The sequence below is a fragment of the Lacerta agilis genome, chromosome 10 (assembly GCF_009819535.1).
Source record: "Lacerta agilis isolate rLacAgi1 chromosome 10, rLacAgi1.pri, whole genome shotgun sequence".
NCBI lineage: Eukaryota > Metazoa > Chordata > Lepidosauria > Squamata > Lacertidae > Lacerta > Lacerta agilis.
The window spans coordinates 23,477,714-23,491,503 of NC_046321.1; the positions used below are offsets into that span (position 1 = coordinate 23,477,714).

Genomic DNA, 13,790 nt, shown 5'->3' on the forward strand with positions numbered 1-13,790 from the left:
TCCCCAAGTTTAGGCCTAGAACTGTTTAGTACTAGAACTGAGCTCACAATCCTTTTCCACAAATATCCACCCCTGGTTTTATTCCAGACATTATTTGTTTCAAGAGCCTGTTTTAGTAGGGAGAGGAAGGAATATTTTATTACTGCTGCTGTTAAACAAAGGACATTGGAAAGCTTTGGCTGTTACTGCCACGATAACAAATGCCACGCCTGGGGAAAGGGCAGATGTGGCCCTCCAGGACTCTGTATCTGGCCCTCAGGACTCTTTGTAGACCACGTACCCTCCTGAGCCACACCCCTCACAACCGGTTATGCTTTGCACCGTCTTTTAAGTGCTTTTTCTGGGTGGCCGGGGGGGGGGGACATCTTAAACTCTTGGTTGCTTCAATGAAGAACTGAGGTGTGTGAATGTGAAGAAACAAGCTTATCGTACAAAGGTAAAATTCACATCTAGTTCTCCACGCTCTTTTACCACTGACATGTGGCCCACATAAAGGAACATGGCCATCAATTTCCCACCCACAATCTCCTGCACATCACCCAGAGATCTGACTTCTCCTCATCCCTGGCCTAACAGATTGAATTAACTGCAGTAACAAGAGAAATCCTATACAGGCTTGTCAGGTCCAGATTAGAAATGCAAACCGTTTTGCAAATAACTCTTGTCATTTAAACTGCTAGCATTGAGAAGGAACCCCATTGAAGAAGAGAAAAGAAGTACCCAAACTCTTGATTTTTTTCCCTTGTGACTTCCTTGTAGAAATAGCTGGGCATATGTCGGAAGGGATGAATTTCCTTCATAAGCATAAATCACCTAACGGTTGAGGTAATCACAAATGCAAGGTCAAATGAGCCAGTTGCTGTGGTAATGGCTAGTAGCTCTAGCTAGATCTATGTAATTAACGTATGTCAGCTAGTGTAGGTATCAGCGTTGCGGTTGAAGCCTTGAAAGAGATTGTATCTGTATCTGAAAAGCCTGCAAGCTGGGACTTGCTTTTCCTCATATGATTTCATCCAGAGCTGTTCGCTGTGTGTCTATTCCTTCTTGCAGCATTAAAATTTGGACCTTGATGACTTTACTCCCGTGTGGCGACTTTTACTGCGAGCACAACCTAGATCCGCACTTCCTCTGCATGTGTGTCTTCTCTCAGATTCCCAACATTCCTTTATGGTAATCTGCCACAAACAACAGTAAACTTTGTAAAAACTTCATTATCACTTATGCATATCTGGGAGCAAGTCTTCAATGCCTTCTATGTACAGCTTCCTTTTCCCTCCTCATCACTTTGCAGAACACACTCCCTTTTTGGACGCAATGCTGCTTCATGTTTACAGTGTATACGGGCTACCTTACTTCAAGGCTGTTGTTTTCTAAAATGTACTCCTGCTGTTTATCTTGACCAAGGCCAGCCCAAGACATTTTGCTGCCCGAGGCAAAGGATGATCCTTCTTCCTCCTGCATTCCATCTGCAGAAGCTGATCAGCCTGGCAGCTGAATCAGATTTCAGTACAGTACTCGGGACGGGACAGTGTCTTCTCCAATGTCAGAGGGCAACGGACTAGCTTAGTGTGGGGCAGGTGGTGGGGCACACACAGAACTTTGTCCACCACAAAGAGGAATAGCCAGGGGTATGTCACCCACAGCCCCTAACATTTCCTGCCTTAGCAGCTGCCTAATGGTCAGGCCGGCCCTGATCTTGACAGCTTAAGATAGGTAAGATTGCAGGCTGAACAAGATATATTCTCCCATTGCTTCCGTAGCATCCTTTCCATCATCAAAGTCTTGCTGTCAGTCTAGTCTTACAACAGCATATGTATTGCACTTTGACAGCCCAGGCTGAGATTCCCGCATAGCAGGGAAGCTTGCTGGGTGACCCCACCCTCAACCAAGTCGTTTTCAGTTTATCCAACTTCTCAGAACTTGTGGGTTCATGTACACCTGACTCAGCTCTTTGCACAGAGGTTGGGCTGAAAGTAGCAAATTGTGGAGCTTACTCGAGAAAATATGTGCATAAAATTGTGTCCTCAGTCAAGAAGTTATGCTTTTGAGCTTACCAAGATCAGCATCTAATGGAAGGAAAACGTAAAACACAACTGTGATTCATTTGTTTGCACACTTGCTGGCAGAGAAGAACCAGCAAAGTTATAAAGATCTGGACTCTGAAACTGTGCAGTCTCACAGGCTGAGCTTCCAATTCGGAATCCACCTTCCCTTTTCAGATGTGTGCACAAATTTGCCGAAAAGCCTTGAACAGCAGCCCAAAAAATGTTTTGAAAATTCCATTTCAGCTCTGGAATTCTTTCATGAGGGACATGGAGGGCATTGAACATCCCGTCTTCCCCTTCAGGGCTAAATAATGACAGGAAAGAGATGAATTGATGTGATGAGAAGGAGCAAAATGGGCTAGTGGAGGGAACTGAAAAACAAAGCACAGGCAAAATAGAAACATTTTCTATTGTGGTTATATAAACCACTTAGCTATTTCTGTTGACTATTGGAAACACTGGTAAGCAAAAGCTAGGCTGGAAGAATCTGAGCTGTGCCGATTCAGATGGAACTGGCCTGATCCACGGCTCTGGACTAATGGACAGACCGGAACGTACAATGTTCAGAAAGCACAAAAACCAGTGAACTGCAGTTCGCAGTCCAAAGAAAGCATTATCAAAATACATTTAGAAGTGCGCATTTGGAGAGGAAAATGCATTTAGGAATGTGTATTTAAATGTGAATTTTCATGCAGCTTTGAAAAGTTAGCAAAAATACTTAGGTCATACAAGGGATATGATTTATTGCTCGTTTTGGGTGTTCATCCCTCCCCCTTCCCGTGTCAGTCTCCAGCCCCCCCTTCTCCCAGTGCACACTCGTCAGCGTCCTGCCAGTCCCTGACCAATTGCTATGCCCGCCTTCCACAAATTTGCAGAAGCACTTTCGTATTGCATCCCAAAAAATGTTTGCGATACACATTAACAGAAATTCCAACTGTTTATTAGGCATTACAGATGCTGGGAAAAGTTAATTTCACAGTCAACTATACCATTGTTCAAGACTCATAAAAGGAAAAATCGGTGAAGAGCAGCTTAGGAAAGTAACAGCTGACCTCAATACTGTGGATCTTCCTTGGCTTTTAAGGCTTAGGGTCCCTTGGAGGCAGTTTCTGAATACACACATTGCTGGCAACATCAGATATGGCCAGACATCTTCTCTGTCTCCATCAACCCTGGTGCTGTACTGTTTCCAAAAGTAAGTGCTAACCTCTTTGTACGCGAAGAGGTCTTTATGTGCAGATCTTAAGAACGCTGCCAAAAACCCCAAAAGCCTGTTCCTAAAATTAGGTACCTTTCTAAACATACAATTTTTTTAAAAAAGTGAAAAACAAAAATGCAAACATTTTCTAACGGAAGTAAAACAAGGATCCAGTCCATGTTCAGTGGTTCTTAAAAATGAACAACAGTTTTTAATACTTCTCATTCTTTCAACATTTGCCCACACCCAAAGTTAATTTTTTTAATATATAAAAAATCAGGCTGAGGTTCAATTCTATTTCACCGAAGTCAACAATAAGATCAGGCACTTCGTGTGGATCTTAGCAATACATATTATACTTTGCTGCAGCACAGAGGACATGTTAAAAACAAATTGGGGTGTGTGTGTGTGTGGAAACAATTCTGCGTTCTCTACCCGCTCTTTTTGGCATGACAATCAAAATGGCACATTTTTATTTAGCTGGTTGGTTTCATCTCCCTGACTTAGCTCCCTGCAGAATGAATTAGGGTATCACAACTGAAAATAAATCCAGCCTTCAATCCAGAAATGGTCCCAACAAGACTGGTTGATGGCTAAATTCTATCCATTATTGCCATTTTTTATCCACCTTGGCACCAGAAGATGTGTGCTCTTTGGAATAGCAATACTGATTGTAAGACCTGCAAAGTAGCCTCAACCCAATTTCGGGGAGACCACATCCTGAATTGGATTGATTACACAATAACTTTTTTCTTCTTAACAGTGAGCAGAGCCCTGCACACTCTCAGCTGTATGCACAAGGCTCCTGCATGCACCAGCTGCTTTATTTGATTGGATGAAGCCGATCTGAATGTGCAACGCCAAGCACACTAGAGTCTACTTCCTTCATTCAAATACAGAGCCCCCATGTTTGTCAATGGATCAAGGCAACAGTTGTCATAATTTGGCTTCCTCCTCTTGTACTGTGGATTAAACAGCAGAAGCAAAACGATTTGTCCTAGCAACTGAAAGAAACAAAAAAAAAAATCATGGGGGCCTAACTAGAACGTGTTACGATTCTTATAACGGCACCAATAGATTTTAGTTTCAAACCCACCAACATTCCACTTCCCCCAACAACAGCAACAAAACTCTTTGGCCTATGAAAACTATTTTTGGTTTTGCAGTTCAATACTTACACATGCTCTACACTAGGTAGCTAAACCTTTTCATGTATCTTTTCTACTTTCACAAACAACCTGTCCAGGTCAATCTTTACATCCTCAAAGGAGCTCTTCAGCGACTGAACGTCATTCTCGTTGGTTTCTATTTTCACAGAGTAAGCAACCAGACTGTCAACTGCAGTCCTGAGCATTTTTAAGTCGGATTCAGCCTGGCTGAGAGAAGATCGCAGCTCATCAACATAACCTATCACAGAAGAGAGTTCCTCTAGATTATCTCTGGATTGCCCTGCGTCCATTTGAGGCTTTTCTTTATCCAGCAGAGCACGGACTTGTTTCTGGATGTTATCAAGTGCATCAGCATTGTTTGGGAAGTCGCTCACGCTCCTCCTTAGCTCCTCAACATCACTGTACATGGAGAGCTGAGATTCACTAAGGCTCCTTACGGTATCTGTCACTGAACGCACCTCTTCCTCTAAATTACCCTGGATGGAGCCTAGCTCTTCCTCTAAAGCAGCTAGCTTGCTGTCATACTTGGAGAGAAGAGATTCCATCCCTTCAGTGTGCTGTGCAGATGGTGACCTCAAAGCCTCAAGGTTCTCTTCTATAGACCTGAACCTGGATTCAAATCCTTCACTCTTCATTTGCAGAGTCGCTACGATGTCTCTGGGAAGAGCATCACCTTCTTGCGCATTGGCAGAAGTCTTGATGTGCACGAGATCTTCCCGGAGTCTCTCAAGCTCACCAGGGAGATGTCCAATAGCCTCTTCTGCTTTAAGAACTTTATCCTGTAGAGCTTGCAGTGAAATGTGCTCTGCATCGGCCACCTCTTTGAACTTTTCGTGCTCCTGCTTGAGATTGACAAGTTCTTTGACTTCGGACAACACATCCGATTCCATCCAATCTATCATACTTTTCAAGGACTCTATAGTCTTCTCTTTTGCTTTCATGGACGTTTGCATCTCGTCAACAACGCCTTTCAAAGCATGAAGTTCATGTTTGTACACCTCTGCTTCACCTAGGGAAGCCACCTTCTTTTTCACTTCATTGATTTCCTCTTGGCTCCGTTTCTGAACGTCTGTGAATTCAGCAATATTGTCGTTTATCGACCTAGTTAACTCAGTTAGCCTGTCTTCCACAGTGTTCTCCAGCGACGTGAAATCTCGCTCTCTGGCGTCTTTTACAACATGGATGCCGTCAGACAGGTCTTTCAGAATTTCATTTTGCAGTTTCTGAAGAACCTCACCAATGCGAGCGATCTCTCCCTCCCCTTGCCTAACAGCCTTTTCCGTGACTTCTTGCTTCTGCTGAGCATTTTTCAGCGTCAATTCGAAACCTCCAAATGCAGACTGAAGAGACTGCACCTAAAAGAGAAAAGCACATATAGATAACTCTAGACATGGCGCACGCATTGCAGGAAGTTCTACAAGGCTCACAGGAAGCCAGATAGGGGGAAATGAGCAGTGGAATGGAACAGAGTGAGCAGAGCAAGTGGACGAAAATTAATGTGAATTCAAGTGCACTTATCTGCTCAAACCTGTGTTGATGCACCCATGATTCAATAATTTAGACTGAGTAAGTTTCCAATTCAAATAATCATAGAATTGTAGAGTTGGAAGAGGCCTGAGGACCATCTGCAGTGCAGGAATAAGCAGCTGTCCCATAAGGTGATCGAGCCTGCGACCTTGGCATTATCAGCACCATGCTCCAACCAACTGAGCTACCCAAATGTGTCTTGTCTGGGGTGCTAATCCTTTCTAATCTTATACTCTGCAGTGCTTAGGTGCGGAACCAGAATCTAGCCTCAGAAATCGGATGTGGAGCCATATGTCCACGTTAGAGCACATGATTTACGTGCATAAAAGGCTTTAACTTCCTCCACTGACAGCAATTCTGAACAATAGCAGAAAAGGGACAGGAATCTTCTGCATTTAATGGCAAATCAGATCTATGCGGATGACTCTCCCCATGCATCTGTCTCTGCACATAAATTGGGTGCTAACGTATCGATCGGTGGTTCTCAAAGGGTGTGGTGCCCCACACTAGTGTGGCAAGAAAGGAGGTGTTCTGTGTTATAAATCAAGCACTTCTGGGGGCTATTTCTTTTCGTTTTCCAATATATTTCTTATCGATAAAAAAATTGGTGTGGCACGAGCAAATTTTTATTCTGAAAGTGTGGCGCAGAGAAAAAAGTTGGAGAAACCGCTGGTCTAGATTCTATGCTGGGAAGCACATTAAATACACACAGCAACTGGTTCACAATGCTTCTAAAATAATAATGATGCATCAACGACAGTCAGTAATACTCCTAGGCACCTCTCTCTTACTAGAGGCCGAAATGGCCTATGTGCCTGGAAGTGCCTTTCACCAGATCTGTCTGGTTCACCAGCTATGGCTGTTCCTTGACAGGGACAGCCTGACTGCTGTAGTCCATGCATTGGTACCCAGCGGCGTAGCGGGGGGGGGGCGTGCCGCCCCGGGCAGCGCCCTGGGGTGGGGGGCACCGCCCCCCCGCGATCGGCAGTGCCGAAAGCATCGCTCAGCGTGCGGTGGCTGGCTTGCTTGCTGGCTTAGCCAGCCGCCGGCGCCTGCTTTCCTTTTTTTAAAATTATTGAAGGGCTTTTCTCCCCGCTGCCGGGGAGGCCAGCGAGGAGGAGAGGTGTCACGCTTGTCACAAGGGTGACACCCCATCCTCACTGGCCTGCCCTGCCCCTCACGTCTGTGGGCACCGCCCAGCAGCCGGGAGAAAAGCCCTTTTTAAAATAAGAAAGCCAAGTCAAGCAGGCTGCTTGCCTTCACTTTGCTTTTTTTAAAAGGGCTTTTCTCCCCGCTGCTGGGGTGGCCAGCGAGGAGGAGGAGTGTCACCCCCCCCCATCCTCGTTGGCCCCCCTCGCCCCTGTGGGCGGCTCCACCTGGCAGTGGGGAGAAAAGCCCTTTAAAAAAAAGAAAAGCCAAGGCAAGTAGGCTGCTTGCCTTTGCTTTGCTTTCTTTAAAAGGGCTTTTTCCCCACTGCCAGGGCGGAGCCGCAGTGACGTTGTGTCTGACGTCACGATGCCCCGTCCCCAGGGGTGCCTCCGGTCGCCGCCCCAGGTACCGAGGAGGCTTCCTCCGCCCCTGTTGGTACCCTCAAGTCTGGATTACTGCAATGAGCTCTGGATGGGGCTGCCGTTGGGCTTGGTTCAGAAGCTCCAACTAGTGCAGAATGCAGCAGCCAGACTGCTGATGGGGGCACATGGCCGACATGTGAAACCACTGTTAAAACATCTCCACCGGCCTGCCCATCTACCACCAGTAAAACAGTAAAAAAGTGAATAGTAAAAAATAAAATAAAAAGCTGAGATCCAAACAATCCGACAATCCATGTTGGATTAATCTGCTGGGTTTCATACTTTCTCTGCAATTACGAGCACTTCTCACAAGAATCTGTGTGCGTAGCAAGGAATCGTGGTCCTTCCCTTAACAAGCAGCAATACAATAGAATAATGGCCCCACTAGGTGTCACTCCAGCAGAATGCAGACTTCCCTATCTAAATATTTGGAATGCCATGCTGGCACAAAACAAGGCATTAATTTAGGAGCATTATGGATGTTATCAGCCTTAGAAATGCAAATTTCTTCAGCCGCCCTTACTTTGTAGGAAGTAGATGTGGAGGACATTTTTTAATAAAACAAAAAACTAAACTATCCACTTTCACAGCCAGCATTTACTCCATGAGTTGGCAAAGTAAACTCTCTGACAAGGGCATGTCTAAATTCGTTCTTGGTAATAGTTAACTATAATACAGAGTTAAATGGTTTCTATTGAATGCTTTTAACTTTGCAGCAAAACACTTTTAGGAGCCCGACCCCAAGGACAACTGGAGCTACACCAACATAGGTATTCACACCATAAATTTAAAGCAATATGCTGCTACTTTTTTTCAGCCAGAACTCACCAGAACTGTTCCAGCACCTCTTAGTGGATCTCCTTTGTTGGATACCACCCCTTAGGTTTCTTTTAACCAGCCTTTGCCCACTTGGTGCCTTCCAGATGTTTGGACTACAATTCCCAACAGCCAGTGCAGCCATAGCCCAAAACATCTGGTGGACACCAGATTGGCAAAGGCTTCCCTTACCAAAAATATCATCTCACCCATTGCAGATGCATTCCTATCAGAAGGTCCAGTCTGTACAATGTATGAATCAACCCTTTAACGGGCCGACCCTTTGGAATTCCCTCCCGTGACGTCTCAGACAAGCGCTGCCCCTGTCATGTACATGATCAGCACTTACAAAATACCTTTCCTTTTAAGTCAGGACTGGAGAACCATTAGCCATCCAGAGGTTACCAAACTACAACTGCCATTGGTCCCAGCAAGCTTGGCCCATGGACAGAGATGACGGAAGTTGTAGTTCAGCAACCTCTGGAAGTCCAAATGTTCCCCACACCCTGATTCTTATCCTGGCCTGCCTCTATAAGGATTCCAATTGTTTTTATTATTGATGTTTTATTGTTAAGTGCTTAGGGATGGTTCATGGAAAACAATTCGTAAGTTAATGAAATAAAAATAAAAAATAAAACGGGTGCAAGGCAAAACTGAAGGAGGGGGCCTAGAAGTGGTCTAAGTCATACCAAGGATCTTGCACGAGGGGCCATCCTTAGTGCAAATGAGTAAGTGCAACAGTTATGCAAAATGGTGGAAAGGCGAAACTGCACTGCCTTGAGACTCCGTGCATGATACAAGTTTTGGAAGATGCTAAACTGGATGACTGGATGCACCCATTATCAGATTTAGGATGGGGATTTCACAGGCCCGAAAGTATACACGGTGCAAACAAAATCCACAGGACGATAGGAACTGGCTGCTGAGGCCTCAGTGCTTTCCCTCCCAGAATTCTCCTCACAAGGAATAAAAACACTCCCTGGCAAAAGCTGTTCCCAATCCAAGCTTTCCCCATGATCCCATTCAAAGGAACTTTTGGCACCTCCAACTGGGGCACCACAAGTGCCAGGCATTCTACTGAACCAAGTCGCCTTGCAAAGTTTGGAGGTCCACGGCCAACTTTCTCCTCCTCCTCCTCGCTTACATCTCCACCCCATCGCATTCACCAGAGGCCTCGGAGGGGGCGGAGAGACCATTGCAAGGCCTGCACTCAGCCCAGGGGTGCAGAGACACATAATTTGTGAGACTCTGTCTTGAATGATCTTTGGGGGGAAGAGACCTCCAGAGGATGACGTCGATCACTCCACTTATTCCAAAATACAGAGCTGGGCCCTGGACTTCTGACCCAAAGTCCAACCCCGACGGCACCCCGCACCCCCTTGCAACTTCGCAAATTTTTTTAAGAAAATGCAGAGCCGGAGAATTGCTATGGTGACCCTGCTCCCCCAATACCTTTTGCACAGCCCCTTCCAAGGCGCGGGCCAACTCCTCCCGCTGGCTCCCGAAGCCTTCTTGTCGGACGCTGATCAGGTTCACTTCCTCGGAGAGGCGATGGACAAAGTAGCCCGAGAAAGCAGCCGCGGCTATGAGAGCGAGGGACAAGAGGAAGTTGAAGACTTTGGCCAGGCTGCAGAAGGACGACGACGACGAGGAGGCTTTGCCCCCTCCAGCAGCCGACCCTCCTCCTTTGCTCCCCTTGGCGTGAGCCTGGTTTTGCTGCTGCTGCTGCTGCTGCTTCTTTGCCACGTCATCGGGGAGGTTTGAATGGGCTCCCTTGTCGCCGGGCGCGGAGCTGCCGCCCTTGCCGCTCCTTTGTTTAGCCGAAGACATGCTGCGCTCGATGCTGCTGGGCGCCGCGAGCCGCCGGACTTCGCCGATGATGATGGCGGTGGAACGTCGGTGCCTCTGGACGGCGCGGGCGAGAAAAGCAGGAGCGAGCGCGGCCTCGACACTGCCTCCCCCATTCAATCCGAGGCACGAAGGAAGGAGGGAAGGGAGGGAAGGAAGGAGGCAGGGCAGGGGCTTCGAGCGCGCTTCTTCCTGCCCGCCCCTCTCCCAGCACCGCCCCCCGAATTCCCTAAGGCGCCCGAGAAGGTGGGAGGCGTGGAGGCTGCCACGCTGCACACCAGGAGGGGAAAGAATCAGCAGGACCGCGGAGGAGGGCTGGGCTCGAAGGAGAAGCTTGGCTAGGGTCTCTAACCATCGCAGGAACGCGTTTCCAGGCGTGCTTGGTGCTGCTGCTGCTCCCCACCCCCGTTCAGTTCCGCGAGCCTTGGCAAAATGATAGAGTTGGAAGGGATCATGTCGAGGGTCATCTAGTCCAACCCCCTACAACCAGTGCCGGGTTTACATACGGGCTGCAGCCCAGGGCCTAGCGGGGCCTAGGCCTTTTGCCGAAGGTTTTTTTTGTTTTTGTTTTTAAGAAACAGGTGTTGTTGTTGTTCAGTCGTTCAGTCGTGTCCGACTCTTCGTGACTCCATGGACCAGAGCACGCCAGGCACGCCTATCCTTCACTGCCTCTTGCAGTTTGGCCAAACTCATGTTAGTAGCTTCGAGAACACTGTCCAACCATCTCATCCTCTGTCGTCCCCTTCTCCTTGTGCCCTCCATCTTTCCCAACATCAGGGTCTTTTCTAGGGAGTCTTCTCTTCTCATGAGGTGGCCAAAGTACTGGAGCCTCAACTTCAGGATCTGTCCTTCCAGTGAGCACTCAGGGCTGATTTCTTCGAGAATGGATAGGTTTGATCTTCTTGCAGTCCATGGGACTCTCAAGAGTCTCCTCCAGCACCATAATTCAAAAGCATCAATTCTTTGGCGATCAGCCTTCTTTATGGTCCAGCTCTCACTTCCGTACATTACTGCTGGGAAAACCATAGCTTTAACTATACGGACCTTTGTCAGCAAGGTGATGTCTTTGCTTTTTAAGATGCTGTCTAGGTTTGTCATTGCTTTTCTCCCAAGAAGCAGGCATCTTCTAATTTCGTGACTGCTGTCACCATCTGCAGTGATCATGGAACCCAAGAAAGTGAAATCTCTCTCTGCCTCCATTTCTTCCCCTTCTATTTGCCAGGAGGTGATGGGACCAGTGGCCATGATCTTAGTTTTTTTGATGTTGAGCTTCAGACCATATTTTGCGCTCTCCTCTTTCACCCTCATTAAAAGGTTCTTTAATTCCTCCTCACTTTCTGCCATCAAGGTAGTATCATCAGCATATCTGTGGTTGTTGATATTTTTTCCGGCAATCTTAATTCCGGTTTGGGATTCATCCAGTCCAGCCTTTCGCATGATGAATTCTGCATATAAGTTAAATAAGCAGGGAGACAATATATAGCCTTGTCGTACTCCTTTCCCAATTTTCAGGCCTTGTCGTACTCCTTTCCCAATTTCTCCTTTCCCAAAGAAACAGGTAGATTTTACTATATAGGTCCAGTTGGTTAGTAACATTAAGCACATGACAAATGAGTTAATGGCTGTTCTGACTTTGTATATGATGGGATGCTGCGGTTCACAAATTTTTTTTATCTGGGCCACACTGAAAATTTTATTGATGAAAAATAGATTGGAATACACCCCCAAAAAAAGATCCGAGCAGTACTTTATTTATAACATAGAACATGCTCTTATTTTGGAAAGATACCTATTCTCAAGAGTAGTGCACTTAAAGAAGAAGACAGTATTGGAAAATAGGAGAAGAAACATGGTGCTTCTGTGATACTGGAGTGTATTTGAAGTCTTGGGTAACTCTGATAACTTAGTTTGGCATCCTGTCTTCCAAGGAGGTGGAGTCATAAGCTCATGACAGAGTTGATTCTAACAAGCAGTAGGTTGGTCATAACAGTAAACATGTTGTTGATTGCATAATATAGTCTCTGTGCACATTTTTTACTAAACTAGTTTTTTTTAATAGTGGCAGAAACTATGCATTGAGAAATTTCCGTATGAAATGTATTTCCCTGCAACATAGTGCTAAGTTTAAATTTAACTCTGCATTCCAGAAGCAGGGCCTTTTCAAACTACATTTTGTTACCAAACAAGTATTTCATCCTTGGATCACACAAAAACATGTGACAGTTCTGTAATACTGAAATGCTTAGAGTGAAGAAACACATGAAGAAGTATTGTTGATAATAAAAAACCCAGTTCATTTAGTTTAGCATCCTGTTTCCATCAAAAATCGATCAGATTCCTCCAGCAAATCCACTCCTTTTTTAAAAAAAGAATTTATTAGATTTTCCAATTAAAAACCAATTACAGCCAATACATTATAATACATGGTTAAACACTCCTGGCTCCCCCCTCTCCCACCGAGGGGAGCAATACGCACCAAACCCCCCTCTCACAGAGGTAGCAAAAGTCATTTTACATTTAATCACATACTTTCCAAAGCACAGCACGCTGACCCTCCTCCCGGGTCAGTCAATTAAATTCCAATCTTTATTCCTTTACGATGACTTCCTCAGTCCCCCTCTTACTGATTTCTAAATTATTACATAGTTCCAGCTTTATTTACCTTTAAACTCTAATTTAAAATCCATCTCATCATTTTACCTGTTGAACATTTCTCTACCTCCGCCTCAAAATACTTCTGTAATTTCTCATTATGTTAACCAAAATTTTTCATATTGCTCATGCACCTCCCTCCCTTATGGTCCCAGAGTTTATCTTTCAAAACATTGTCCGTTATCGCAGTGTCCATATCCAATTGTCATAACCATAATAAAATACCATTTCGTTTTTAAGTTCTGATATTTTACCCTATACCCTCCCTTTCAAAGAACCCGGCCCACTCCAAATCCACTCCTAATGCTGCCAACAGCTGGTATTCAGTGATATGCCATCTCAACATTTAGCTATTGGGGCTAACTGGTGTGAAGGCACATGAAACCCCAAGCTTCAACTAAGTAGGTCAGATGGGAGACTGCTTTGGAAGCCCACACACACTGCCTTGTCCTGCATGATCAAATAAAGGCAGAATGCAAAAATAAGGGGGCGGGGTTAGATCTTCTATGTCAAATTCTTATTTTCCCATCCGGCTGATGTCCATCCCCAATAGGGCCGGCCCAAATGGGCCCCACCAAGGAAGAAGGTGTGAGAAGAGCTACATCAGAGTCTGCTGTATCGGGATCTGCTGCCCCAATGGATCCTGCCGCCTCAGGCAGTCACCTCAACCTTGTCTCATGGGTGGACTGGCCCTGATCCCCGGTCGAAAAACATGTTTTTATTTAGATAATTCCAAACCAGCTCACGATTATTTTATGTAGAGAATCCGAAAGCCTTTGCCAAACTGGCGCCCTCCGCCGCTCCTACGTCACTATGCTGCCCTGGCTGGGGCTGACGGGAGTTATGGTCCAAAACGTTTGGCGGGCACCAGATTGGCGAAGTCTGAGCGGTGATAAAAGCAATATTAAGAGAGTATCCACATAGGCAGCGGCTCCTTCTTGCTTGGCGCCGGCTTGGAAGCAGC

At 46.0% G+C, this 13,790-nt stretch overlaps 1 protein-coding gene across 1 annotated transcript; it reads right to left on the bottom strand.

Annotated features, from left to right (window-relative positions):
* Window positions 1-2,960: 2,960 nt before the first annotated feature.
* Window positions 2,961-10,283, bottom strand: CKAP4 (cytoskeleton associated protein 4). The gene is made up of 2 exons (XM_033162136.1): window positions 9,779-10,283; window positions 2,961-5,767 (listed from the first exon to the last, which is right to left on the bottom strand). Exons 1-2 carry the CDS (start codon window positions 10,154-10,156, stop codon window positions 4,442-4,444), a joined length of 1,704 nt encoding a protein of 567 aa, XP_033018027.1. The 5' UTR covers window positions 10,157-10,283; the 3' UTR covers window positions 2,961-4,441.
* Window positions 10,284-13,790: the final 3,507 nt, after the last annotated feature.